Source organism: Eurosta solidaginis, chromosome 1, assembly GCF_040869045.1.
Source record: "Eurosta solidaginis isolate ZX-2024a chromosome 1, ASM4086904v1, whole genome shotgun sequence".
NCBI classification, from domain to species: Eukaryota; Metazoa; Arthropoda; class Insecta; order Diptera; family Tephritidae; genus Eurosta; species Eurosta solidaginis.
Genome location: NC_090319.1, coordinates 92,758,356 through 92,785,818, shown reverse-complemented (window position 1 = coordinate 92,785,818; position 27,463 = coordinate 92,758,356). Strand labels below are relative to the sequence as shown.

The 27,463-nt window shown below is 39.0% G+C and overlaps 1 protein-coding gene across 2 annotated transcripts; it reads left to right on the top strand.

Moving 5' to 3' along the window:
* Nucleotides 1-499: 499 nt before the first annotated feature.
* PIG-L (phosphatidylinositol glycan anchor biosynthesis class L) lies at nucleotides 500-26,524 on the top strand. Of its 2 annotated transcripts, none has more exons than XM_067759132.1 (5): nucleotides 500-527; nucleotides 595-1,406; nucleotides 11,013-11,303; nucleotides 11,550-11,643; nucleotides 21,147-26,524. In XM_067759132.1, exons 2-5 carry the CDS (start codon nucleotides 947-949, stop codon nucleotides 21,328-21,330), a joined length of 1,029 nt encoding a protein of 342 aa, XP_067615233.1. In that variant the 5' UTR covers nucleotides 500-527; nucleotides 595-946; the 3' UTR covers nucleotides 21,331-26,524. The 2 variants fall into 2 exon arrangements, 1 of the variants encoding a protein (XP_067615233.1); XR_010948446.1 differs by having other exon boundaries at nucleotides 509-1,406; nucleotides 21,147-21,733; nucleotides 25,814-26,524.
* Nucleotides 26,525-27,463: the final 939 nt, after the last annotated feature.

Genomic DNA, 27,463 nt, shown 5'->3' with positions numbered 1-27,463 from the left:
TTTAATTGCAACAACGAAAAAAGCGACAATAGTACCGACGGGTTTTCCGCGAATAACTTTTAAACGAAATAAAAAATGTAGTTTCTGCTTTCGGATTCTGGATCTTGACGCAAATACGCGTCTTTTGGTACTGCTATCGACATGTGCGACCCGAATTTTAAGTGCAGGACTTAAGTTGAAATTTTACTAAATTTGGAAATTAAAAAGCTTATATTTCATAAACTAAGAGTTTCCTAGAGTTGCGGATGATAATTTTGTGATTTTTAGGACCCCCTCTACCCTACAAATTAACAAAAGTTTGAAAATCGTGGCACCTTATATAAAATTCAACCCTACATGCATACTTATATCGGTATCGCCCAATGTAAATGGGCTGTAAATTTCCAATCGGTTTTTTCGATCGTCTATTAGACTACTTGACAGGTCACTTTAAAAAGCACCTGGCAGCGCTCTTATCAAAAACAAAATCAGCTGCTCTGTTCTGAGCAATTGCCAAAGGATCCGATCGACCACCTAAAAAATCTCAGGTAGCAAATGTGGAAACTCAGGTACGCGGTTAAAGGAAATAAAACTTTAAAATATTGTAATTTGTAGCTAAAATATTAAACGTGCTCTAAACCACTCTTTTGTATATGGAGAATGGCTTTACTAAAATAGAGTGTAAGCTAAACTAGAACGCCAACGAAAAAAAATTAAAAAAGTCGAATACCATAATTGGAAACATTTGTATTGTTGGCTACCCCCGTGAAAACAAACACTTGCTGAAAAGAAAAAAATCGTGCAAAGAAGCAATTAATGCAAGAGAAATATCAAACTATAAATAGCCATAATATCTACAGTTACTAGCAACAACGAGAAATCACCATAGACTCAGCGGCTCTGATCCGAAAACGAAAATCCATCCACAATTACCGTAAAACGCATTGCGCGCTGCATTTGAAATGAAATGAAATTGTCCTGGCTAAATCAAGTACTTGAATTGATTAGTGCAAGTACACTGCAAGTATACGAAGATAGTGGTCGTTTTTTACATCATTTGGTTAGCAATCAAACGCAAGCATTGTTTGTATTACAAGAATCCTGGCGTACTAGCATCTTACATTGGGTGGCACTCTCATATCGACGCTTCAGTTCGACAGCAATCGAAGCCCTGGAGCATATCATTTACGCGTGTCTGGTGTACTTGTTAGTATGCCTGGGCATTTTCTTAACAACACGCAGCAAAAGTCCTTTGTGGCGTTGGTGCAAATTGATCAGCAATGTACGTTTTCCAATAGCGCACAAATTGCAGCGTATCCTACTTGTGACATCACATCCCGACGATGAGTGTATGTTCTTTGGACCTTTAATCTACACATTGACACATCGCTCTAGCTGCCAGGTGTATGTGTTGTGTCTGTCTAATGGTACGTATTAATAATATTACTTTATTTGTACACTCAACTATGCAGCACGCAGGTGCAATAATTACTGATATCGTTCATTTATATTGGTTTTCAAAGTCGAAATTGATATAAGTGTTAGCGCAATTGCGCACTGAAATGCCGCAGGTAGCATTGGTCGACTTAGGAAGCAAGTTCTTTTTCAGGGTTGTCTCATGAAGGTATTTAGTGTGGATAAGTAGGTTAATTGTTACCGAGGTCCTGCTAAGCTTACTTTTCAGCAGAACGTAACAAACGCGATAGTAGTGTTAAACGAGTTGGATTCGCGGTGAGCCTAAACTGATAATAAAAGTTATAGCTCGAGGTAGGTGGGTATAGGGCTTCAGCTACTATGACAATACAACAGCCACTACTTGTTTGGCATGTAATTATGAAGTTATTGTTGCGGTGAAGACACTCGCCGAAGGGTTCGCGAAGTGTTATCGATGTTGATGGTCCTTTGCCGGATATACATTCGGTACGTTCCGGTAACAAGCACCTTTAAGGTACTCCCCGACCTGCTTTAAAGCGATTTGATATGACCACAGCGAAGCACTGCAACAAAAACAACAACTACGGTGAAATTTTAAAGCCATTTCGCCCCGTCAGAGTAGAGAGGAGACAATCGAAGGTAATTCACATCTCCCCTGCTTTTCGGTATCTCTGGTATCGGGTAAGGATTTAAAACTTTTTTTAAGGATGGTCAAAAATATTGTGACGCATATTAGCAACACTAAGGGATACTATCATCTCTAATCCGATGCTAAGCAGTGACTTGTATGCACAATCATTAATTCAATCATTATGTCTACACATATGTACGTACACGCAGCGGAGAAGAGACGCACAAATACATGCATATATCTTATCTGAGATGCTCACAAAAGAAGGCAATAATTTGTGCAAGTATCAGTCACATATACACGCGCATATGAGAAGCTATAAACGTAGTTATAGCTGGTAATTTATAGCTGATAACTAACTAGTAAATTCTAGAATAGAAAAGCCTAGAAATATGCAAAGAGGAAACCAGGCAGTATAAAAGGCAGCAACAGTAGAGCATAGTGTACAAGTACAAGTGTGTTGACTTATCTGTCAAGCATTCTGACAGGCACTCGCTGGATTCGGAATGACAGCGAATTCAAAATGGATACCATTACCGAGTGCGCCGAATGATTGAAAAATTGAAAAAGTCGATACGATTGGTAGTCAAAAATGTTGTCGTTGAGACCAAAAATGCGACTCTAGACCTGAGATTTCCATCAGGTGAGCGAGGCTGTTTGTAGTTTTGACGTTTATCGCTTAGTGAACACACTTGGTATAGGTACACTATGGTAGAGGCACGACAATCAGTTTGATTTAAGCAAGCTATTAGTTGCGAAAAATAAGTGTTATTTCCAAGTAGTCTAATAAAGACCATTTTTGCATTATTCAATATTGGAGTTATTTATTCAACAGTTTAGTGATTCGAACATTAGTAGGAGGTTGCAAATAAGAGGAATTTCCGTAAATTCGTTACAATTGGTGTCAGAAGAGGAATTGTTGAATAAATTCCGAAGACTTCGAATACAACTTGGACATAGCAAAGCGGAGTGAATTGAAGATCCAGCAACTGAAGAAGAAGTTGGAGAGCCGTGGATTGAATACAACCGCAATAACTCGAACTTCAGGCACGACTACGAAAGGTAATGGAATTAGAGGGAATTAACGTGGAAGAGTATGTCTTTCCTCTTGAGGGCGAGGAGACAATAAAAATTGAAGAGAAAAATGAAACATCGCAGACAGTTACGAGCACAGACTTGAACATTATATTGGCTGCAATATCTGCACAAACATCGACAGTAACATCAATGTCGTCGCAAATGTCATCTCAACTAGAATCCCAGGAGAACCGTATAACATCCAAGATGGAAGAACAGAAGACATATATGGCATCCAAGATGGAATCACAGGAGACACGTATTGAAGAAATGTCGTCAGAAATAACATCGAAGATTGAAGCACAAGAGACGCGTATTTCAGAAATGTCGACACAGATTACATCAAAGATGGAAGCACATCTGAAAGAACAAGAGACACGCATAACAGTACAACTCGAAGCGCAAGAGTCACGTATATCATCAAAACTCGAAGCGCGTATGGACGAGAAAATAACGCAGTTTGAGGAAAAAATTGAGGCTGAGGTGGATGCTTTGAGAGGTCGTATACAGGAGTTGCAACTAAATCGCCCAGCTGTTTCAACAAGCAATCCGAATTTAAAAACTCCATCTTTTGACGGATCTGTTCCTTTCCAGGTTTTTAAGCTTCAGTTTGAGAAGACATCAGCAGTGAACAACTGGAATGCTGAATATAAAGTTGCTGCACTGTTCGTGGCATTGAAAGGGCCTGCAGCTGAAATCTTACAGACTATTCCAGAGTACGAAAGGAACAGTTATGAAGCATTGACGGCCGCTGTCGAGAGACGTTACGGAAGCGAGCATAGGAAACAGATATATCAAATTGAGTTGCAAAATCGCTACCAAAAAGCGAATGAAACTTTGCAGGAGTTTGCGTCGGATGTCGAAAAACTGGCCCATCTAGCAAATGCGGACGCACCCGTGGAATACTCCGAGAGGGTAAAAATCCAGAGCTTCATAAATCGCATACGAGATGTGGAAACGAAACGAGCTACATATGCGAATCCAAAACTAACATTTGCTGAAACGGTATCGCATGCACTGACTCAGGAAACAGCCTCACTTTTGAGTAAGCCAGCGTACAAAGCTCATCGCGTGGAAGGTGGAAGACCAGACTGGGTAGACACAATTTTGGAAGCACTGAAGGGGTCACAACAGAAAAATTCTGGAGTTATGAAATGTTTCAAGTGCGGCAACCCAGGTCACATTGCACGTCATTGCAGCACCGGTTCTAATAGTTCCAACAATGTGGGTGGCCGTAAACGCAGAGCTGAAGGAGATGAGCAAATCTCCAAATCTACTCAATCGTTAAACTAAAGAGAGTCAGCCGAAAGGGGCAACAGCTGGCTCCCGTAATCGAATGCCCCATAATCTCTATCTCACAAATTGGAAGAAGGTCAAACAATCTTACTGTCGGAGGACATGTGGATGGAAAGGAACGTTTACTGACTGTAGATACGGGTGCATCTCATTCCATCATTCGAGCGGATTTAGTCAACAAGAAGATAAGACCATTGCATGGAGCGAGATTACGTACAGCCTCGGGAGAGGACACCCAGGTAATTGGAGAAGTAGCATGTGAAGTAGCAATAGGGAACGCCACGGTACTACACAATTTTATAGTGGCAGAGATTGTTGATGAAATCATAATTGAAGTGGACTTCTTAATCGACCAAGGCATCAAGATCGATATGCAAAGCAAGATGATGAGATATAAGAACATGGATGTGCCACTTAATTTCGGCTACGAACGAGGCTACAGCAGTAAACGAGTGCTGGTGGAAGAGAGTCAGCAAATACCACCAAAATCAGAAGCAGTCATCTGGGCAAAGGTAGATGGAGATTGTAGGACAAACAAATTTTGGGTTGTCGAGGCAGCAAACAAATCAACACCGAACATACTTGGGAGGAAAAACCCTGGCTATGACAAAACAAGATGGACGTATTCCCTTAAGAGTACTCAATGAGTTCAAGTCACCACTCAAACTGACAAAAGGAGCTATATTGGGAAGATGCGAAGAGGCTGAAATAGTTATTAACTGTGAACAGCTCCAGGAACACGTTTCAACTACCAAGACTGATCTTTCAAATGACATCACGGCATGGACGGAGGGGCTAGATCAAGATTATCAGAGTAAGGCAAAGCAACTGCTCCTAAAGTACGCAAACAATTTTGACCAGGATGTTTCCAAACCAGGCCGCACCAATGTTGTGAATCATCAAATTGACACTGGAGACGCGAGGTCGATACGTCAAGCTCCTCGTAGTGTTCCACTGGCGAAGCGGGAATGTGAGTCAAATCGTATAAGAAATGAGCGACAGCGGCGTCATCGAACCATCAGCTAGTCCATGGAGCTCACCGGTGGTACTTGTGAAGAAGAAGGATGGGAAAATGAGGTTTTGCGTGCACTACCGCAAGTTGAACGACGTCACGAAAAAGGATAGCTACCCATTGCCAAGAATTGACGATACTCTGGACTCGCTATCTGGTACGAAATGGTTTTCCACACTGGACTTGAAAAGCGGCTACTGGCAAGTTGAGTTGAAGGAGGAAGATAAAGAGAAAACAGCCTTCAGTGTCGGTGATGGTCTTTGCCTTTTGTACTTTGTAATGCACCAGCTACTTTTGAGAGACTCTTGGATCAGGTACTGAAAGGACTACATTGGAAAACATGCTTGGTGTACCTGGACGCCATCATCGTAATGGGCAAGAACTTTGATGAACATCTTAAGAATTTGGAGGAAGTTTTCCAGAGAATAGCTGGAGCTGGACTGAAGTTAAGTCTCAAAAAGTGTTCGCTGTTTAAAAAGGAAGTAAATTATTTGGGTTACAAGGTAACGACAGAAGGTATCTGTACAGCGAATGAAAAGATAGAGGCATTAAAGGATTGGCCAAGACCACAGAACTTGCATGAATTAAGAAGTTTCCTTGGGCTGTGCACATATTACCGCCGATTTGTACCAAACTTTTCCAGCGTATCCCATAGCCTCTATGAGCTTACAAGAAAAAATAAAGCTTTTGAATGGAAGAAGGAGCAAGAAGTGGCTTTTCAAACATTGAAGGAGCGTTGCGCACTGCCGCAATATTGGCATATCCGATTCCAGGAGCAACATTTATTCTAGATACAGATACGAGTTGATATGCTATAGGAGGCGTTTTATCACAACTGGTCGATGGACAGGAGAAGGTAGTTGCATATTACAGCCGTTCGATTGGAAAACCAGAGAGGAACTATTGCGTTACACGGAGAGAGCTGTAGGCATTGGTAGAGTGTATTAAACATTTGCACAAATACGTCTACGGCCAGCGATTCCGCGTCAGGACAGATCACGCAGCGTTGAAATTGCTTCTGCAGTTCCGTAATCCGGAAGGACAATTGGCACGGTGGATCGAGCGACTACAAAGTTAAGACTTTTCCATTGAGCATCGAAAAGGTAGTACCCATGGAAATGCAGATGCAATGTCGCGAAGACATTATAAATGCCCGGCTGACTATAACGTGTACGGATGAATGGGACAAGGAACAACTAAGAAAGTGTCAGCTAGAAGATACAGATCTGTCACATGTTATGCAAGGGCTCGAACGAAACGAAAGACCAAACAGAGAGATGTCAGCAGAGAGTCCCATTGCGATGTCTTATTGGGCACAGTGGAACAGTTTAGAATTGATATCCGGTTGCCTTCATCGAGTATGGGAGAGTGAGGATGATCAATGCAAGAAGAAACTGATAGTTGTTCCCAGAAAGAGGATTCCTGACATGCTCAGCGAGCTTCATAATGGTCCAAGTGGAGGTCATCTTGGAATCACGAAGACGCTCGAGAAAATTAAGCAGATATTCTATTGGGTTGGTTGCCGTCAGTCGGTCACCAAGTGGATTGCCAACTGCGAGGTTTGCAAGAGAGCGAAAAGGCCCAAAACACGAAGTCATGGCCAGATGAAGCAGTATATTGCAGGTGCATCATTTGAAAGGATCGCCATGGATGTCGCAGGTCCATTTCCTACTAGCAACCGCGGAAACAAATACGTACTGGTGATTATGGGTTATTTCAGTAAATGGCCAGAGATATACCCAATCCCAAACCAAGAAGCGGAAACAGTAGCAGAAGTAGTTCCAAATTCCTAAACTACAACTTCCAAACATCATGTAGGCCAAGTTCGTTCGCGTATCGCGATTACAGAAGTATAGATTATTATTCTCTTGCTGAGTCCGTTGAGTCGGTTGAATGGAGCTTGATTCGTACGTTAACATCGGTTGATGACCAGACAAAGTTTCTGCAGGATAATATAAATAAGTTATTCGATGATCACGTTCCCTTAAAAATAAAAACACCTAAATACAAGAATAGCCCTTGGTTCAATGCTACATTAAAACACCTTATCCACCTTCGCAACCAAGCCTACTCACGGTGGAAAAGGTACAAAACAGTCGAAGCGCATAGCTGCTCGAAGCGCATAACAGCTCGGCTTACTGCAAACAAAGCCATATGGCTGGCCAAGGCAAATTATTTTAAGTATAAGTTTAGTTCTGCTTTGAATACAAAAGAAAAGTGGAACAAAATCAAACAAATAGGAATTGGTAAGCCCAAAAGTGACCTGTCTCATCCCCCTGATGTCGACATCAACGAAATAAATAATACTTTTGTACGAGTACCAAACTCAGCCGACAATGTGTGTATTGATAACTACTCCGTGCGTGTTAATGTTGACACTAGCCCTTTCGAGTTTGTTTGTGTCGATAATTGTGATGTTGTCCAAGCCATACTTTCTGCGAAGTCTAACGCAATGGGGCTTGATGGTATATGTTCAAAGTTCTTAAAAGTAATTCTTCCCAAAATCCTTCCCCACATTACTTACTTGGTCAACTCAATTTTGACGACCGGTGTCTTCCCAATATACTGGAAAGCTGCAAAAGTTATTCCAATCCGTAAACAAAATAATGAGTATCGACCAATAGCCATACTCTCTTTCCTCTCTAAGGTCGTTGAACGTATTCTACATGGGCAAATCGTATCATATGTACATGAATACAAGCTCTTGTCAGACAGTCAGTCCGGTTTCAGGTCAAAGCGGAGCTGTACAACGGCACTATTATCTGTGACAGAAGAAATTCGTGAGCGAGTGGATGAAAGTTACATTGCCTTCTTAACACTTCTTGACCACTCTAAAGCTTTTGATTCTGTAGACCACACTCTGCTCTGTAGGAAGCTGGTAAACTTATTTAACTTCTCTGGTCATGCAGTTGCCCTTATAAGATCATATCTTGGCGATAGGATTCAAGCAGTATGTATAGATGGTGAAAAGTCTGACTTCCTACATGTCTTAAGAGGCGTCCCTCAAGGCTCTATCCTGGGTCCTCTGTTATTTGTTCTGTATACCAATGACTTACCCGATGTCCTTAAGTATTGTAATGTTCATATCTACGCTGATGATGCGCAATTGTTTACGTGTTGTCCTCGTGATCAAACTAGCTTGTGCATAAGTAACTTAAACCACGATTTGAATCAAATATAATGGGCTAATATGAATGGCTTATGTATAAACCCGAATAAGTCAAAATGTATTGTTATTCATAGAAGGTCTTTTCCCACTAATGATTTAGAGAATGGCCTGAAGGTTTAATGTGGCCACATAAATCGTTCCCGAGATGGTCGGGCTAGCACCTTAATGGTGCTATGGTACCGGAGCGTACCGGATTTGTATCCGGCAAAGGACCATCACATCGATAACACTCCCCAAAGCCTTCGGGGAGCAACCTTATCGCTACAACAACAACAGAATGTAGTGTTCGACAATTCCGTTATAGAATACGTAGATACGGCGAAAAACTTAGGTGTACTTTTTAACAAAACATTGACATGGAAAGACCATATTTTTAGAACGGTTGGAAATGTGTATGGAATGCTTCGTACACTATGGTTAACACAGTATTTCACGCCTTTGCACATAAGACTACTTCTGGCTAAAGCGTACTTAATACCTACGCTACTCCATGGTTGTGTGATTTACTCAAACTGTGACTATCTGTGCAAGAACAAACTAAATGTTGTTTACAACAATATTTTAGATATGTTTATGGGTTGAAAAGACTTGACCACGTATCACAACATGCTGAAAGGTTGCTAAACATTTCTTTCGAAAATCTTTTAAAAGTCAAAACACTGTCCTTCCTCCATAAATTGATACACACGAAGGAACCTGACCATCTATATCGTAAGCTTAATCATCAAGATCGGTGCTTCTTCTTAAGCACATTAGATACCGCACGCTAACCTCTGAGCGCCAATTCTTTGTTACTGCAATACGTCTTTGGAACTCCCAACCTACAAGTCTTGGACTCTTAAGTAATGCTCTGCACTTCAAAAAAGAGCTAACATCATTTTTTAACAACTCTTAAACTGGATCTCAAATTGGTGTTGTTAAAATGTTCATTTCTAAGTCCTTTTCCTTTCTCTGTGTCTTCTTTCTTTATTTGTTAAATACTATTCAATCTATAACCAGCCAAAGGTTATCATCACTACTGCTGTCTTTTAATATTTATTAATTACTTTTCTTTAGTTTTAAGATTTACATTTACATACATAAACACGGACAACTGCATTGCATCCGCAGTCCGATGGTATGGTGGAACGTTTCAATAGAACATTGGAGGAGCATTTAAGGAAATTAGTAAACAAGTACCATAAGGAGTGGGATACACACATATCATTATTCTTGATGGCTTACCGATCGGCAGTACATGAGACAACGGGCCAAACTCCGGCAAAGGTAATTTTTGGCAATGATCTTCGACTGCCAGCTGATTTGAAGTATGGGATAGATGCCGATGCGGAGAGAAATGTCAAGAAATCCACTGGTGTCTTGGAAGAAGAGCTGAGAGAGATACACGATCTGGTAAGGCAACGAGCAAAGATTATGAGTGACAAGATGAAAGCCAGATACGATAAAACAATTAATTCGGAAGGGTTTCAGGAAGGAGATTTGGTGCTGTTATACAACCCACAACGAAGAAAAAAGGTTTGTCCCCGAAATTGCAATGTAATTGGGAAGGCCCATACAAAGTTGTAAAACGGATCAACGATGTAGGTACCGCATACAAACCATTGGCAAACCACGAACCAAAGTGAAAGTGGTTCATTTGGAAAGACTGGCAGCATTTAGATCGAGAGATTTGTCTGATCGGGACGATCAGACTTAGGTGGAGGGCAGTGTGACGAATATTAGCAACACTAAGGGATACTATCATCTCTAAGCCGATGCTAAGCAGTGACTTGTATGCACATCATTAAATCAATAATTATGTCTACCCATATGTTCATGCGAACAGCGGAGAAGAGACGCACAAACACATGCATATATCTTATCTGGGACGCTCACAAAAGAAGGCAATAATTTGTGCAAGTATCAGTCACATATACACGCGCATATGAGAAGCTATAAACGTAGTTATAGCTGATAACTAACTAGTAAATTCTAGAATAGAAAAGCCTAGAAATATGCAACGAGGAAACCAGACAGTATAAAAGGCAGCAACAGTAGAGTCACGACAATCAGTTTGATTTAAGCAAGATATTAGTTGCGAAAAATAAGTGTTATTTCCAAGTAGTCTAATAAAGACCATTTTTGCATTATTCAATATTGGAGTTATTTATTCAACGGTTTAGTGATTCGAACATTAGTAGAAGGTTGCAAATAAGAGGAATTTCCGTAAATTCATTACAATATGCTAAATAGATAAAATGAGTAAATATGATACCGGCGTAAATATTGCATGCTTTTAGGCGCAGGTGATATTTCCAAATATTTTTGGGTATTGCATTTTTTCGCATATATTTCAGTCTTACCCGAAATAAATTTATGTTTGGAATAGTCGTTCTACATACGTACATTCAATTAAACAATTGAAATACTTTTAGGTAATTTCGAAAAGCAAGCAGAATTAAGACGTGAAGAACTATGGCGTTCGTGTGAAATGCTTGGCGTTCCAGCAGCTAATATTATTATGGTGAACGCAACGAATTTGCCCGATGATCCAAACGTGGAGTGGAAGGCGCCAGTGGTTGCAAACCTTATATTACACACAGTGGAAAGTCTTGATATTCAAGCAATTTGTACATTCGATCGTGACGGTGTGAGTCAACATCCGAATCATAGTGCTGTATATTTTGCAGCAGCATCATTGTGCTTAACCAATTTATTACCAAAAGGTAAGTTTACATATTAAAAATCGCTTTCTTGTGAGCGGTGCGACGGAGAAGTGGTATTGATGAATGAGGTGTACGCTTGCTGTACTTGTCATTCAACACTTCAGTTCGGCTTGAGCACTGCCAAGGTTTAAATGAATTATGTAATTGGACATGTGGCGCTATATATATGTAAACGTGTCATGAATATTTCATTTTATTTAAAGCTTTTGATGATTAGGTAATATAATTTATTTGTTGCCTTTGCAGATTGTAAATTTTATACGCTGGACTCCATAAATATTTTAAGAAAATATATTTCAATATTTGATTTACTTTGCACTTGCTGCATATCAACTTATTGGTAAGTGTTGAAACGAATATATTCAGGCGTTATAAAGTTTTATCATTCATATTCATATTTCATTTACTTAGCTGACAAACGAAGTAAAAGTTGCGAATGAAATGGCGTAGCAATAGTTTCCCATTTATCTATTTATGCTGAGAAGTAAATTTAGTTGTTTATTTATTGAAGGCTATCGTAAATGTTGTAATTTAGTAGCGCCTTTCAGCCATATCATATTCGTTTTATGCAATAATCGAGTGCTTGAAGCACACTTCAATATCTTGAAAAATTAATTTGAATCTATATATGTATGTACATATGCGTGAATTGCTGCCTCTTTGATGCTACAAGGGCAAACAGTGTTAGATAAATTGTCTAAAACATATACATGCACACATATGAATTTACAAGTCTGTACGGAATAGTAAAATTTATATACTTCAAGATAACACAATATTGTTATAAATACGTATATACTATTGTGTGAAGAAATTCTTGAACAAAGAAGAAGTGCAGCAATTGTAAACAAATTTGTCTACAAAATGTTTATCTCTTAACAAAAATGATGGTTCACCTCGTCTTTAGCAGGATACATCTTGAATTGTGTATGCCTGAATTTGGAATTACTCTACCCGATCTGCAACCAAAGCCGATCACGTTAAATATACGTAGTACTAGTAACTTCAAAATCGCATACTAGACAATGTACTTTCTCCCTGCTTGTTAAAAATAACTGCGAAGCATTACTTTTAGCTGCTGCTTCGCCGCAAATTCTTATCTCATTTCTTGCCTTTGTTCATGGCTTGAACTACGCATATCATCGGCCAAAACACCCACGCTGTTAGTTCTGCTTACTCCAAACTGGAAAAAGAAGCGGTAAAGATGGTTTGATGGGGAATGAGGACAAAACGAAGTACCTGTTGTCATTCAGCAAAGAGTCAGCGCATACGCGCCTTGGCAACCACGATACTGTTGGGAGCCATAATTTCGAAATAGTAAAAGACTTCGTTTATTTGGGAACCAGCATCAACACAACAACAACATCAGCACTGAAATACAGCGAAGAATCAATCTTGCCAATAAATGCTACTTTGGACTAGGTAGGCAATTGAAAAGTAAAGTCCTCTCTCGGCGAACGAAAATCATACTCTATAGAGTAGTGCTTTTTCGTTCATTTCAGAGATTCGAATCTTTAGTTCTTTTTCTGATGAACGAACAAATTGTTCTTTTTGTTCATCTGTTCTTTTTTTTCAAGCAAATTTGATCACTGCTGCTCGCACCCGCGAAAAAAGCCAACAAGTATAGATGGGGGTGTGTATGCAGCAATGCTTTGTGTAGGTATATTTAAATGAGTAATGAATAAATAAGTTAATATATATGTATAATTAACTTCAAAAAATGTTACAAATTTCGGAAGATCCAGGAAATTGAAAGAGTACAGACACAAATTGTAAATATGTTTAATAAATGTAATAATTAGTTTTACATAGGATGTTTTTCATAAATAGTCCATGCATAATATGTATATTGTTGTAGCAGTGCCACACACAAAGATGACCACACATATCTTTAGTGTAAGTGGCATCATCGACATTCGTGCTCAGAATTTCTGCGTATGTATGTGTGAATTTACAATGTTCGCGAACGAGAAGAGAGAAAGAATAACATTAGATAAAACGAACTAAAAGAACAAATGAACTAAAAGAACAAAAAGAACCGAAATCGAAGATCTAGTTCACTTGTTCAGTTGAGAGACCCGGTCAATTGAACAAGTTCAGAACGAAACGACCCAACTCTAATACTCTACAAGTCACTTATCGTACCCGTCCTGCTATATGGGGCAGAAGCATGGACCATGACAACAGCAGATGAAGCGGCTTTGGGAGTGTTCGAGAGAAAAGTTCTTCGAAAGATTTATGGACCTCTACGCGTTGGCGATGGCGAGTACCGAAGAAGATTTAATGATGAGCTGTACGAGCTATACGCAGCGAATTAAAACGCAGCGGCTGCGCTGGCTAGGCCATGTTATGCGAATGAAAGATGATGTTCCTGCCAAGAAAGTGTTTCCATCGGAACCTGCCTATGGAAGCAGAGGTAGAGGGCGGCCCCCACTCCGTTGGAAGGACCAGGTGGAAAACGATTTAAACTCCCTTGGTGTGACCAATTGGCGCCGGTTGGCGGACCGAAGGAGCGACTGGTGTGCCTTGTTGGACGGCCATAACCGTTTAGACGGTTAAGCGCCAATTAAGTAATTCATACTGCTCATTTGGGTGGACACAACCAAGTTTTAAATTGGTGCTTGTTACCGGAACGTACCGGATATGCATCCGGCAAAGGAACATGGCCATCGATAACACTCCCCAAGGCCTTCGGGGTGTGTCCTTATCGCTACAATAACAACAACAACAAAGCATCCACATTCTATCGTCATAAACAAGGTCCCCATATACTCTTTGCTCAATCTTGTATTTACTTAAAGTTGGAAACTGTGGGGCTGGTACCCTTTTAAAGCCAGGGAAATTTTCAACTTTGTGGGGAAGACCGAGCTATCGTATTGTAACGAATTTGCTGCAAATCCTCTTATTTGCAATCCTCTGCTAAGTTCGAATCACTAAACTGTTGAATAAATAACTCCAATATTGAATGATAGAAAAATGGCCTTTATTAAAGTACTTCACAATAACACTTATACTTTGCTACTCGCTGGCTTAATAACCAAACTGATTAATAACTCAAATGAAACTCTACTATTGGCCGCCAGATCGCGTGCTTAAGCAAACTGATTGATAGCTCAACTCAAACTGAATTACTTCTTACTCGCTTGCCCCGCTTTTATAGTTTACGCTGCATACTTCTAGGCTCTTCGATTTCCAGAACTTACTAGTTGTTTCGGCTACAAAATCGCCAGCCGCAACTACGTGCACAAATTATTGCCCTCTCTTGTGACCACTGAGATAAGATATATGCATGTGTTTGTGCATTGCCGCTCCGCTGCTCGTATACGTACATATGTGTAGACGCAATTATTTATTCGTTTATGTAGATACATAAAGATTGAATTATTGATGTGAATGTTTGTAGTTTACAGTCTCTCGCGCGCACATAGGCGTATAAGTAAATGCATCTGTGTGTGACATCTCTCTGGGCTGCCTTATATATGTGTATACTTGATTTGATTATTAACGTAACTACTGCTTGGCATGGCCTTAGCATCGCCTTAGCGATGGGATAACTTAGTGATGGTAATATCCGTGACACTGCCCTCTACCTAAGTCTGATCGTCCCGATCAGACAAATCTCTCGATCTAAACGTTGCCAGCCTTTCCAAATGGACCACTTTCATTTTGGTTCGTGGTTTACCGATGGTTTGTATGCGGTACACTACATCGTTGATCCGTTTTACAACTTTGTATGGGCCTTCCCAATTACACTGCAATTTCGGGGACAAACCTTTTTTACGTTGTGGGTTGTATAACAGCACCAAATCTCCTTCCTGAAAACCTTCTGAATTAATTGCTTTGTCGTATCTGGCTTTCATCTTGTCACTCATAATCTTTGTTCTTTGCCTTATCAGATCATGTATTTCTCTTAGCTCTTCTTCCAAATCACTAGTGGATTTCCTGACATTTCTCTCCGCATTGGCATCTATCCCAAACTTCAAATCAGCTGGCAGTCTAAGGTCATTGCCGAAAATTACTTTTGCAGGGGTTTGGCCCGTTGTCTCATGCACTGCTGATCGGTAAGCCATCAAGAATAATGGGATGCGGGTATCCCATTCTTTATGGTACTTGTCTACTACTTTCCTTAAGTGCTCCTCCAATGTTCGATTGAATCGTTCTACCATACCATCGGATTGAGGATGCAATGCAGTTGTCCGTGTTTTTCGAATGCCCAATGACTTACACATTTCCTGGAACACAGCTGATTCGAAATTCCTGCCTTGGTCAGAATGTAACTCCATTGGTACACCATACCTTGCAACCCATTCGTTTTTAACCACTTCTGCTACTGTTTCTGCTTCTTGGTTTGGGATTGGGTATACCTCTGGCTATTTACTGAAATAATCCATAACCACCAGTGCGTATTTGTTTCCGCGGTTACTAGTAGGAAATGGACCTGCGACATCCATGGCGATCCTTTCAAATGGCGCACCTGAGTTATATTGCTTCATCTGGCCATGACTTCGTGTTCTGGGCCCTTTCGCTCTGCTGCAAACCTCGCAGTTCGCAATCCACTCAGTGACCGACTGACGGCAACCAACCCAATAGAATCTCTGCTTAATCTTCTCGAGCGTCTTCGTGATTCCAAGATGACCTCCGCTTGGACCATTATGCAGCTCGCTGAGCACGTCAGGAATCCTCTTTCTGGGAACAACTATCAGTTTATTCTTGTATTTACCATCCTCACTCTCCCATAGTCGATGAAGGCAACCGGATATCAATTCTAAACTGTTCCACTGTGCCCAATATGACTTCGCAATGGGACTCTCTGCTGACATCTCTTCTCTGTTTGGTCTTTCATTTCGTTCGAGCCCTTGCATAACACGTGACAGATCTGCATCTTCTAGCTGGCACTTTCTTAGCTGTTCCTTGTCCCATTCATCTGTACATGTTATATTCATTAGCCGGACATCTATAATGTCTTCTTTAGCCTCGGCTTTTGAACAGTGCTTGCATTCCAAACTACATGGTCTTCGTGACATTGCATCAGCATTTCCATGGGTACTACCTTTTCGATGCTCAATGGAAAAGTCGTAGCTTTGTAGTCACTCGATCGACCGTGCCAATTGTCCTTCCGGATTACGGAACTGCAGAAGCCATTTCAACGCTGCGTGATCTGTCCTGACACGGAATCGCTGGCCGTAGAGGTATTTGTGAAAATGTTTAATGCAGTCTACCAATGCCAACAGCTCTCTCCGCGTAACACAGTAGTCCCTCTCTGGTTTTCCAATCGAACGGCTGTAATATGCAACTACCTTCTCCTGTCCATCGACCAGTTGTGATAAAACGCCTCCTATAGCCTATCCACTCGCATCTGTATCCAGAATAAATGTTGCTCCTGGAATCGGATATGCTAACATTGGGGCAGTGCACAAACGCTCCTTCAATGTTTGGAAAGCCACTTCTTGCTCCTTCTTCCATTCAAAAGCTTTGTTTTTTCTTGTAAGCTCATGGAGGCTATGGGCTACGCTGGAAAAATTTGGTACAAATCGGCGGTAATATGTGCACAGCCCAAGAAAACTTCTCAATTCATGTAGGTTCTGTGGTCTTGGCCAATCCTTTACAGCCTATATTTTTTCGTTCGCAGTGCAGATGCCCTCTGTCGTTACCTTGTAACCCAAATAATTGACTTCCTTTTTAAACAGCGCACACTTTTTGGGACTTAACTTCAGACCAGCGCCAGCTATTCTCTGGAAAACTTCCTCCAAGTTCTTAAGATGTTCATCAAAGTTCTTGCCCAATACGATGATGTCGTCCAGGTACATCAAGCATGTTTTCCAATGTAGTCCTTTCAGTACCTGGTCCATGAGTCTCTCAAAAGTAGCTGGTGCATTACAAAGTCCAAAAGGCATCACTGTAAATTGCCAAAGACCATCACCGACACTAAAGGCTGTTTTCTCTTTATCTTCCTCCTTCACCTCCACTTGCCAGTAGCCGCTTTTCAAGTCCAGCGTGGAAAACCATTTCGTACCAGATAGCGAGTCCAGAGTGTCGTCAATTCTTGGCAATGGGTAGCTATCCTTTTTCGTTACGTTATTCAACTTCCGATAGTCCACGCAATACCTCATTTTTCCATCCTTCTTTTTTACAAGTACTACCGGTGAGCTCCATGGACTAGCTGATGGTTCGATGACGCCGCTGTCGCTCATTTCTTGAATGATTTGACTCACAACTTCCCGCTTCGCCAGTGGAACACTACGTGGAGCTTGACGGATCGGCCTCGCATCTCCAGTGTCAATTTGGTGTTTCACAACGTTGGTGCGGCCTGGTTTAGAATCATCCTGGTCAAATATGTTCGCGTACCTTAGGAGCAGTTGTTTTGCCTTACTCTGATAGGGGTCCTCTAGCCCATGCGTCCATGCCGTGATATCATTTGAAAGATCAGTATTACTAGATGAAACGTATTCCTGGAGCTGTTCACAGTTAATAACTACTTCGGCCTCTTGGCATCTTCCCAAAATAGCTCCTTTGGTCAAATTGAATGGTGACTTGAACTCATTGAGTACTCTTACCGGAATACGTCCATCTTGTTTTGTCATAGCCAGGGTTTTTCCTACAAGTATGTTCAGTGCTGTTTTATTTGCTGCTTCGACAACCCACAATTTGTTTGTCCCACAATCTCCATCTACCTTTGCCCAGATGACTGCTTCTGATTTTGGTGGTATTTGCTGACTCTCTTCCACCAGCACTCGTTTACTGCTGTAGCCTCTCTCGTAGCCGAAATTAAGTGGCACATCCATGTTCTTATATCGCATCGTCTTGCTTTGCATATCGATCTTGATGCCTTGGTTGATTAAGAAGTCCACTCCAATTATGATTTCATCAACAATACCTGCCACTATAAAATTGTGAAGTACCGTGACGTTCCCAATTGCTACTTCACATTCTACTTCTCCAATTACCTGGGTGTCCTCTCCCGTGGCTGTACGTAATCTTGCTCCAAGCAATGGTCTTATCTTCTTGTTGACTAAATCCGCTCGAATGATGGAATGAGATGCACCCGTATCTACAGTCAGTAACCGTTCCTTTCCGTCCACATGTCCTCCAACAGTAAGATTGCTTGACCTTCTTCCAATTTGCGAGATAGAGATTATGGGGCATTCAATTGAGGGAGCCAGCTGTCGCCCCTTGCGGCTGACTCGCTTTAGTTTAACGATTGAGTGGATTTGGAGATTTGCTCGTCTCCTTCAGCTCTGCGTTTACGGCCACCCACATTGTTGGAACTATTGGAATTGCTACTGCAATGACGTGCAATGTGACCTGGGTTACCGCACTTGAAACATTTCATAACTCCGGGATTTTTCTGTTGTGATCCCTTCAGAGCTTCCAAAATTGTATCTACCCACTCCGGCCTTTCTACTTCCACACGATGAGCTTTGTATGCTGGTTTACTCAATAATGACGCCGTTTCCTGGGTCAATGCATGGGATACCGTTTCAGCAAACGTTAGTTTTGCATTCGCATATGTAGCCCGCTTCGTTTCCACATCTCGTATGCCATTTATGTAGCTCTGGATTTTTACCCTTTCAGTGTATTCCACGGGTGCGTCCGCATTTGCAAGATGAGCCAATCTTTCAATATCTGAAGCAAACTCCTGCAATGTCTCATTTGCTTTTTGGTAGCGGTTTTGCAACTCAATTTGGAATATCTGTTTCCTATGCTCGCTTCCATAACGTCGTTCTACAGCAGCCATCAATGTTTCATAACTGTTCCGTTCGTACTCTGGAATCGTCTGTAAGATTTCCGCTGCAGGCCCTTTCAATGCCACGAACAGTGCAGCAACTTTATCTTCCGCATTCCAGTTGTTCACTGCTGCGGTCTTCTCAAACTGTAGCTTAAAGACCTGGAAAGGAACAGAACCGTCAAAGGATGGTGTTTTTACCTTTGGATTACTCGCTGAAACTGCTGGACGATTTAATTGTAACTGCTCCATACGACCCTTCAAATCATCGACTTCTGCCTGAAATTGAGCGATTTTTGCATCCTGCGCTTCCAGCTTTGATGTTACCCTTGCTTCCTGTGCTTCTAACTGTGAAGACATTTGTGCCACCTGCAATGATAAGCGCTCCTCTTGTTCTTCCATCTTTAATGTTATACGGGTTTCCTGCGATTCCAGTTGTGAAGAAATTTGTGTCGACATTTCTGAAATACGTGTTTCTTGTGCTTCAATCTTCGATGTTATTCGTGTCTCTTGGGATTCCATCTGTGATGACATATACGTTTTCTGTTCTTCTAGTTGAGATGCCAGTTGAGATGTTATATCTGTCTTTTGCGATTCCAGTTGAGAAGCCATGTCGATGTTTGAGCAGATATTGCAGCCAAAATCATGTTCAAGTCTGTGCTGGTAACCGTCTGCGATGTTTCGTTTTTCTCTTCAATTTTTGTTGTCTCCTCGCCATCAAGGTGAAAGACATACTCTTCCACATCAATTCCTTCTACTTCCATTGCCTCTCGTAGCCGTGCCTGAAGTTCGAGTTTAACGCCGCTTGTATTCAATCCACGGCTCTCCAACTCCTTCTTCAGTTGCTGGATCTTTAATTCACTGAACTTTGCCATATCCTTGTTGTCTTCTGGAATTTATTCAACAATTCCTCTTCTGACACCAATTGTAACGAATTTGCTGCAAATCCTCTTATTTGCAATCCTCTGCTAAGTTCGAATCACTAAACTGTTGAATAAATAACTCCAATATTGAATGATAGAAAAATGGCCTTTATTAAAGTACTTCACAATAACACTTATACTTTGCTACTCGCTGGCTTAATAACCAAACTGATTATTAACTCAAATGAAACTCTACTATTGGCCGCCAGATCGCGTGCTTAAGCAAACTGATTGATAGCTCAACTCAAACTGAATTACTTCTTACTCGCTTGCCCCGCTTTTATAGTTTACGCTGCATACTTCTAGGCTCTTCGATTTCCAGAACTTACTAGTTGTTTCGGCTACAAAATCGCCAGCCGCAACTACGTGCACAAATTATTGCCCTCTCTTGTGACCACTGAGATAAGATATATGCATGTGTTTGTGCATTGCCGCTCCGCTGCTCGTATACGTACATATGTGTAGACGCAATTATTTATTCGTTTATGTAGATACATAAAGATTGAATTATTGATGTGAATGTTTGTAGTTTACAGTCTCTCGCGCGCACATAGGCGTATAAGTAAATGCATCTGTGTGTGACATCTCTCTGGGCTGCCTTATATATGTGTATACTTGATTTGATTATTAACGTAACTACTGCTTGGCATGGCCTTAAGGCTCCATTACTGATACTTAGCACAGACTTGACTTGGCTTGCGAACTGTCACTTACAGTTCTGTTAAATTAACATTGCATGTTTCTGATTACTCAAGACTTTACTTGACTTTGAAGTCTGTTGAATTTTGATTTTCTATGTAAGTTCTAAGTGACGTTTACATTTTGAGATGCCATTTGTTTGTTTCCATTTCATTTTGACATTTTGTCATACAAATTGACATTTATTTAAAAATAAATTTCAACGCTGATTATGATGCCAGATTTTATGCGCCAAGTGGAGTATAATCGTGTCTAAGTTGCCAAGTTTACACCAAGTCAAGTCAAGTCTATGCTAAGTATCAGTAATGGAGCCTTCAGCATCGCCTTAGCGATGGGATAACTTAGTGATGGTAATATCCGTGACAGTATCATACCTAGAATTTACGATTCGCGAAATATTATAATTTTTACAAAAATCCGACTATTGATTCCTTATGGGGTTATATTAAATAAACTTAGCAGATATATTAAAGAAACCCATTTCCTTCTCATTTTCAGGTGCATATTAGGCTGGGATGAGGCTGCGCAAATTCGACGCGCTATGCGCGAACATAAATCACAAATGAAATGGTTCCGCTGGTTGTATATCTACTTCTCGCGTTATATGTTCATAAATTCAATGCGTGAAGTTAATTTATCGGATATTGAATTGGAAATGCAAATAGATGACAATACATTCTGATATTTGTATAAATGACGTATAAGCTTTAAATAATGCCATCACTGTAAATCAGCCAACCAAAACAAAAGTTAATAGGAAAACAAAAATACACAACAACAACAAATCAATGAAATGAATTGGAGCTAAAAATAAAATTAGACAAATTAGACGGTGGGCAACTTTGTTACACACATATGTACATACATGTAGCTAAAGCAACAAACAAATGGAAATGTAATAAAATTTGAAAATACACAAAAGGCATGCCATGGCATTGAAAAATAATAAAAACTAGGAAGAAAACACAGATCGAAAAGGAAACGAAAAGGAAAACATTGTGCATGGATGAATATCAAAAAAAGATATGTTGTGAGATGTCTTTGCCGGCTAAGAGCATATCCAAAATGCGTCCACAAAATTTTTTGTAAGTATAAACAAATAAAAACATGCAGTATTATCAATAAAAGTGCGAGGACGCGCAAGCATTACTGCTGCCAAACAACATATGATGGTGATAAGAGTGAAGAGGTGGGGTGGTCTAGTGACGCATAGGAGAAAATGTATACGCAACTTTTGTTTAAAGCGGATTTACATAAACGTTTTGGTCGCGTTATTCTGTACTTTTAAGCGACATTAGCTTTATGTAAATCCGCTTTTATAATCATGTATCTGAGCAAGGAATAGAGTTTGCAATAGATCAAACGGTTACGCATTGTTGCATACATGAAAGTAATCAAATGTTAACGTTTTCGTGTAAGACCGAATTTTAAGAGTTCGGAAACGTTGGCTGGCTAAACTGATTTTAAGTTAAAAAAAAATTTATTATGGAGTTTTTTTTTTTTTTTTTGAAAAATTTGGGTATTTATTTATTCTGCGATACAGTTTCCTATTTTGAATCATACACTTTTGGAGCATGTTTCAATGTTTCAATTGTGAAAATATTTAGCATAACAAAATTTTGGTAACTAACAGCCCGACAAAATTACAACTATCTATATATTTCTACAATTTTTATAAATTCTTTGCTGTTTTCGAAATTTCTATTTATTTTTGGGAAAACAATTTTTAAGTACCATATACCGTTTTTAAAACTCCAAACAAAATTAAACAATTTTTTTTTCAATTTCTATTAATTTTTCAGTTCTTAAAAAACCCAACAAAAAATTTAATTTTACTTATGTGTTTTTTTTTTGAACTTGTCAATAATTTTTGAAAATTCTTCGAATGTTCGCAATTTTCACCTAAATTTTCACGTAGCAGAATCGTTGCTGAAAAGAAAACCAAATTTCGGAAGAATATTCACTTTTTTCTTAATTGTTTCATTTTGACGATTTTCGCTCCTTTTTAAGTTAAAAAAAAAAAAACTTAAAAAAAATATGTCCAAATTCTAAAAAAAATTTGAGTTTTTCTTAGTTTTTTTTTTTTTTTGGAATTTTTGCTAGGTTTGCTGAATATTTTTTTATTAATTTGAAATTTTTATTTAAAACAGTTCCAGCAATCAAAAAATGAAAAATTGCAAATTGCCGCAAAGATTTCCAATATAACTTTTTGTGAGTGTTGTTGCTATTGCCTTTTTCTACTATATGTGCAAATGTTCGTACTCCAAAACGGCTTTTGACTTATTGCAAAAAATTCATTCATTGCTGAGGTATTTGATTCTAAGACAAATTTATACCAAATGTCCCACAATGCGACGGTGTTGTTGGGGAATACCATGAGTGGTTGATGCCATAGCCAAATCAATAACTAAACATTTAAGAAGACGCCAGAGAACGTTAAGCCATGTGGGAGCGTGTAAAAATAACAGTATAGAATAACAACAAGTAAACCTCTACAAAAATACAGCACCCGCCGGCTTATTGGAAACAAGCAAAAACAGTCACATTGAGTTTTGTTTATTAAATTATATTTTTTTGTATGGAAATGTATATCAAATGCAATAGAAGCCTTATAATTTGAAAATTTGCTGTGCAGCTGATTAAATTTTCGTGTGATAACGTGCAAATCTTCAGTGTTTACGCAACTTTGTTCATTTTTAACAACAGAACCTGCGTTATGTTTTCCATATAAAGAATGTTTGGAAGAGTTTTTGAGATTTGCGCAATATGACACATATTTGTAACATCAATCCATCGATACTTTTTTGGGTTTTAGATGAAATCATTTTTTAAAATGTTTTTCGAAGTCAGCTTCAAAAACATAGTATAGTATTAAAAAATCTTTTTTTTTTTAAGTTTTACAAGAACAAAAAAAATAGCTTCAAAAACATAGTAAAGGCTTTCAAAGTTACAAAAAAATGTGTTTTTTTTTCGAATTGGAAAAAAGTTTTTTATCGCAGTTTTTTTAACGTTTTGCAAGAACAAAAAGAAAAGAAAATGAGCGTAATTGCATATTTTTTTATTTGATTACTATTTTTACATAACAGGAGTTATACCAAAGAGGATAGAAATCATAAGTTTGTACTCTCTGCCAAATTCATTTGTAATGTACCACTTGCGGGGTAATTTAAGATTAAAATAAAAAAAATAAATGTAAGGCGCGATAACCTCCGAAGAGATCTAAGGCCGAGCTTCTCTTCCAATTTGCGTCGTGCTCCTCTTGATTTTCCCTACAAATTGGCCGGACGGGACCTACATGTTTTAAGCCGACTCCGAACGGCATCTGCAAGGCAGATGTGTTTTCACTGAGAGCTTTTCATGGCAGAAATACACCCGGAGCGCTTGCCAAACACTGCCGAGGGGCGACCCCGCTTAGAAAAATTTTCTTCTAATTTAAAAACCTTATTTCTAAAATTTTGATGTTGCTTTGCCCGGGGTGCGAACCCAGGGCATACGGTGTGGTAGGCGGAGCACGCTACCATCACACCACGGTGGCCGCCGTTTTGATTGCTGCTACACATTTTCATGAGGTATTTTTGTTTGTATTAAGAAAACAATTTATCCTCTTTCCTACAATCACAATATACTTATATTAATATAAATGTCTTAAAAATGTGTTGCAGGCAATTTTCCAATATCCGCCAAGTTGGTACATTGGGAATAAATAACGCAAAAAGTACGAACTGACGCCTCTTATTATATTATTCTCTCTGGTTATTAAGCTGGGTCGATTTATTAACTTATATCGCGCCATCGATTTTTCGATAGGTTTTGGGCTCAGGAAAAGAAAGTTCCACTAAACATACCCAAAAAAATAATTTTCGCCCTGCAAAATTTGAGTTTTTTGACTTTTTTTCTTTGATTTTTAAGGTTTTTTTCATGACATACTTAAAAAATTTTCATTTGATTTTAAAATTTTCATGTATACCCTGACCGACTCAAAATTGTCCGCTAAAAACTTTGGCGGTAACAGTTTTTTGAAAAAAAAAAATATATTTTTTGGGTTTTGAGGAGTGTTTTGGTGAAAAAATTTATTTTTTCGCCATTTTTTTAAGGGTTTCTTCAGAAACGTGCAAAAGTGTTGCCGATGAAAACGAATTTGTCTCATAGTTCCTATCCCACTTAAAATTATGCGATAAAAAGTTGGCATTGACAGTTTTTTAAAAAATTTTTTTTTTGGTTTTTGGGACTGATTTTGGTCGAAACTGATTTTTTTCATTTTCATGGCTTCAAATCATTTTTATGTATATGTTTCCGTTAGACCCACCAATAAGTATACCAAAATGATCACGAGACGAGCTAAGTGGATTTAGCCATGTCCGTCTGTCCGTCCGTCCGTCTGTCCGTTTGTTTGAACGCAAACTAGTCCCTCAATTTTTGAGATATCTTGATGAAATTTGGCATATTTTGATGGGGATTTGACATTTGTCGGAATCGACCGGATCGGACCACTATAGTATAAACCTCCCATACAATCGATTGTTCAATAAGAGGGTTTTCGCCATTTCTGCCCCATTTCTGCCTCATTTTAACAGCTAGCAACATCAAATTTTACTACAAGCTTACGTATTGGGCATAGATGGTATGCCTGAAGAGGTACTTAGATACATCAAGAGCCTCCAGATACAAAATTAGGCTGAAAGGTCTTGAAAATAGATCTGCACAAAGATCGCAGTGCTTCCAGACCTATTAATAATAATAATGTTAAATATCAGATCTTCGAAAATATTAAAATATATGTATTTCTAAATGTGTTTTTATCTGTTATATAAACATTCAAATTAAAAAGGTCAGAGCACCCTTTTTTTGGTTTTACGTACAATCAAAAAAATATATATATATTACAAAGTCTTCAATTTCGAACTTTGATACTTGTTACCTATGTTTTGAGGTTAACTTCGAAAAATGGAGAAATTACTTTCTTGCTTGTGGATCAATCTCTTTAAAAAGAAAAGGGAATTTATCCAAGACCCAGCAAACTGCATAATTAAAAAGTTTAATCTTAGTGCATCCAAGCGTTATGCGACTATTTTTTGCTTGGTTGTAATGAGTCGTTGTTGTACTGTATATACACAAATATTTGTATAATATGTAAACAAAAATACATTTTAATCTTTATATTGTAGTTCGCGCGTAAATATTGAGGAATGGCTACGCAACACAGTGCAATAATATCTGGAATGCAGATTTTTTAAACTCAGCCATTCAAGTTCTACCCACTAATGCCCACTTGCAGAACGGCAGGTTATTTGTTTAAGCTCAGAGTTAATAAAAAAAATGTGTCTAAAATGTATTGGTTTAATCCCTCATGTGAAGTTAGCTCTGAGTTAAAAAGATAACGTGCCGTTCTGGAATGTCAATTTCACCCAGAGGCTTAATGAAACAGTTAGTCAAGTTTGCTACATTAAAGCCCTAATTGAACTCCATATTCCATACAAAATACAAATTCTTAATTATGTCATTATTGCTTTATCGAGTAAAAAATCTAGTCGGCTCTGCTTGGTGCTTCTATTTTTATTGTCAATGCAATAAATGACAATCAAAAATAAATTATTTTTAATAATTTACGAAAAATAGAAAAAACACAAAAAAACTCTAAATTTAATTTTCGCTGCATTTGCTGCAAAAGATAATATGACTTTTTTGAAAATAGGCACATATTTCGTTAGGTGCAACATCTATGGGTAGTTGCGCATGCATTTTATTTTCATTGTATTTATTGTTAAGAAGGAAGCGGCTGATTTAACTATTTTTTGTAAACACGGAATATTTTTTGAGGCTGCTGACAGATGTTTGCTTAATGAAGCAAAAGGCTCTGCATGAAAAGGGAAACTTAATTATTTCATTAAATAAAATTGTGACTCGATTAATTTTCTGTGTGAAAATGGTATAAGTGGACCTAAAACCACTGTAGATACGGGTAATAAGAAAGAATTACAAAGACGGTAAAGGGTTCAAATGCTTTCAAGAATAATTTCGGCGTTTAATTTCATTATTCATATTTTCAGACAGGAGTTAAGATATTTTGTAGCCGAGTTGCAAACTCGAAGTAGGCTTATAGTTGAAGTTGGATAGAAAATATTGTCACGGAACAAGTAGAAACTATATGAGAACTATAAACACTCGAAATAGTTGGTAAGTTCTGGAAATAGAAGAGCGTAGATGTATGCAGCGTAAACTATAAAAGCCGCACAAGCGAGTAAAAAGTAGTTCAGTTTGATTTGAGTTTCGATTAAGACGATATCTAGCGAGAAATAGCAGTTATATTTTAAATAGTGGAGTTTCATTTGAGCTATCAGTTTGGTTATTAAGCTATTCGTTGCACAGTTTGAGTGTTATTGTGAAGTATTTTAATAAAGGCCATTTTTCCATTATTCAATATTGGAGTTATTTATTCAACAGTTTAGCGATACGAACCTAGCAAAAGGGCAAATAAGAGGATTTGCAGCAAATTCGTTACAATTGGTGTCAGAAGAGGAATTGTTGAATAAATTCCAGAGGACAACAAGGATATGGCGAAGTTCAGTGAATTGAAGATCCAGCAACTGAAGAAGGAGTTGGAGAACCGTGGATTGAATACAAGCGGCGTTAAACTCGAACTTCAGGCACGGCTACGAGAAGCAATGGAAGCAGAAGGAATTGATGTGGATGAGTATGTCTTTTATCCTGATGGGGACGAGACAACAACAAATATTGAAGAGAAAAACGAAACATCGCAGTCAGTTACGAGCACAGACTTGAGCATGATTTTGGCTTGCACAAACATCGACAGTAAA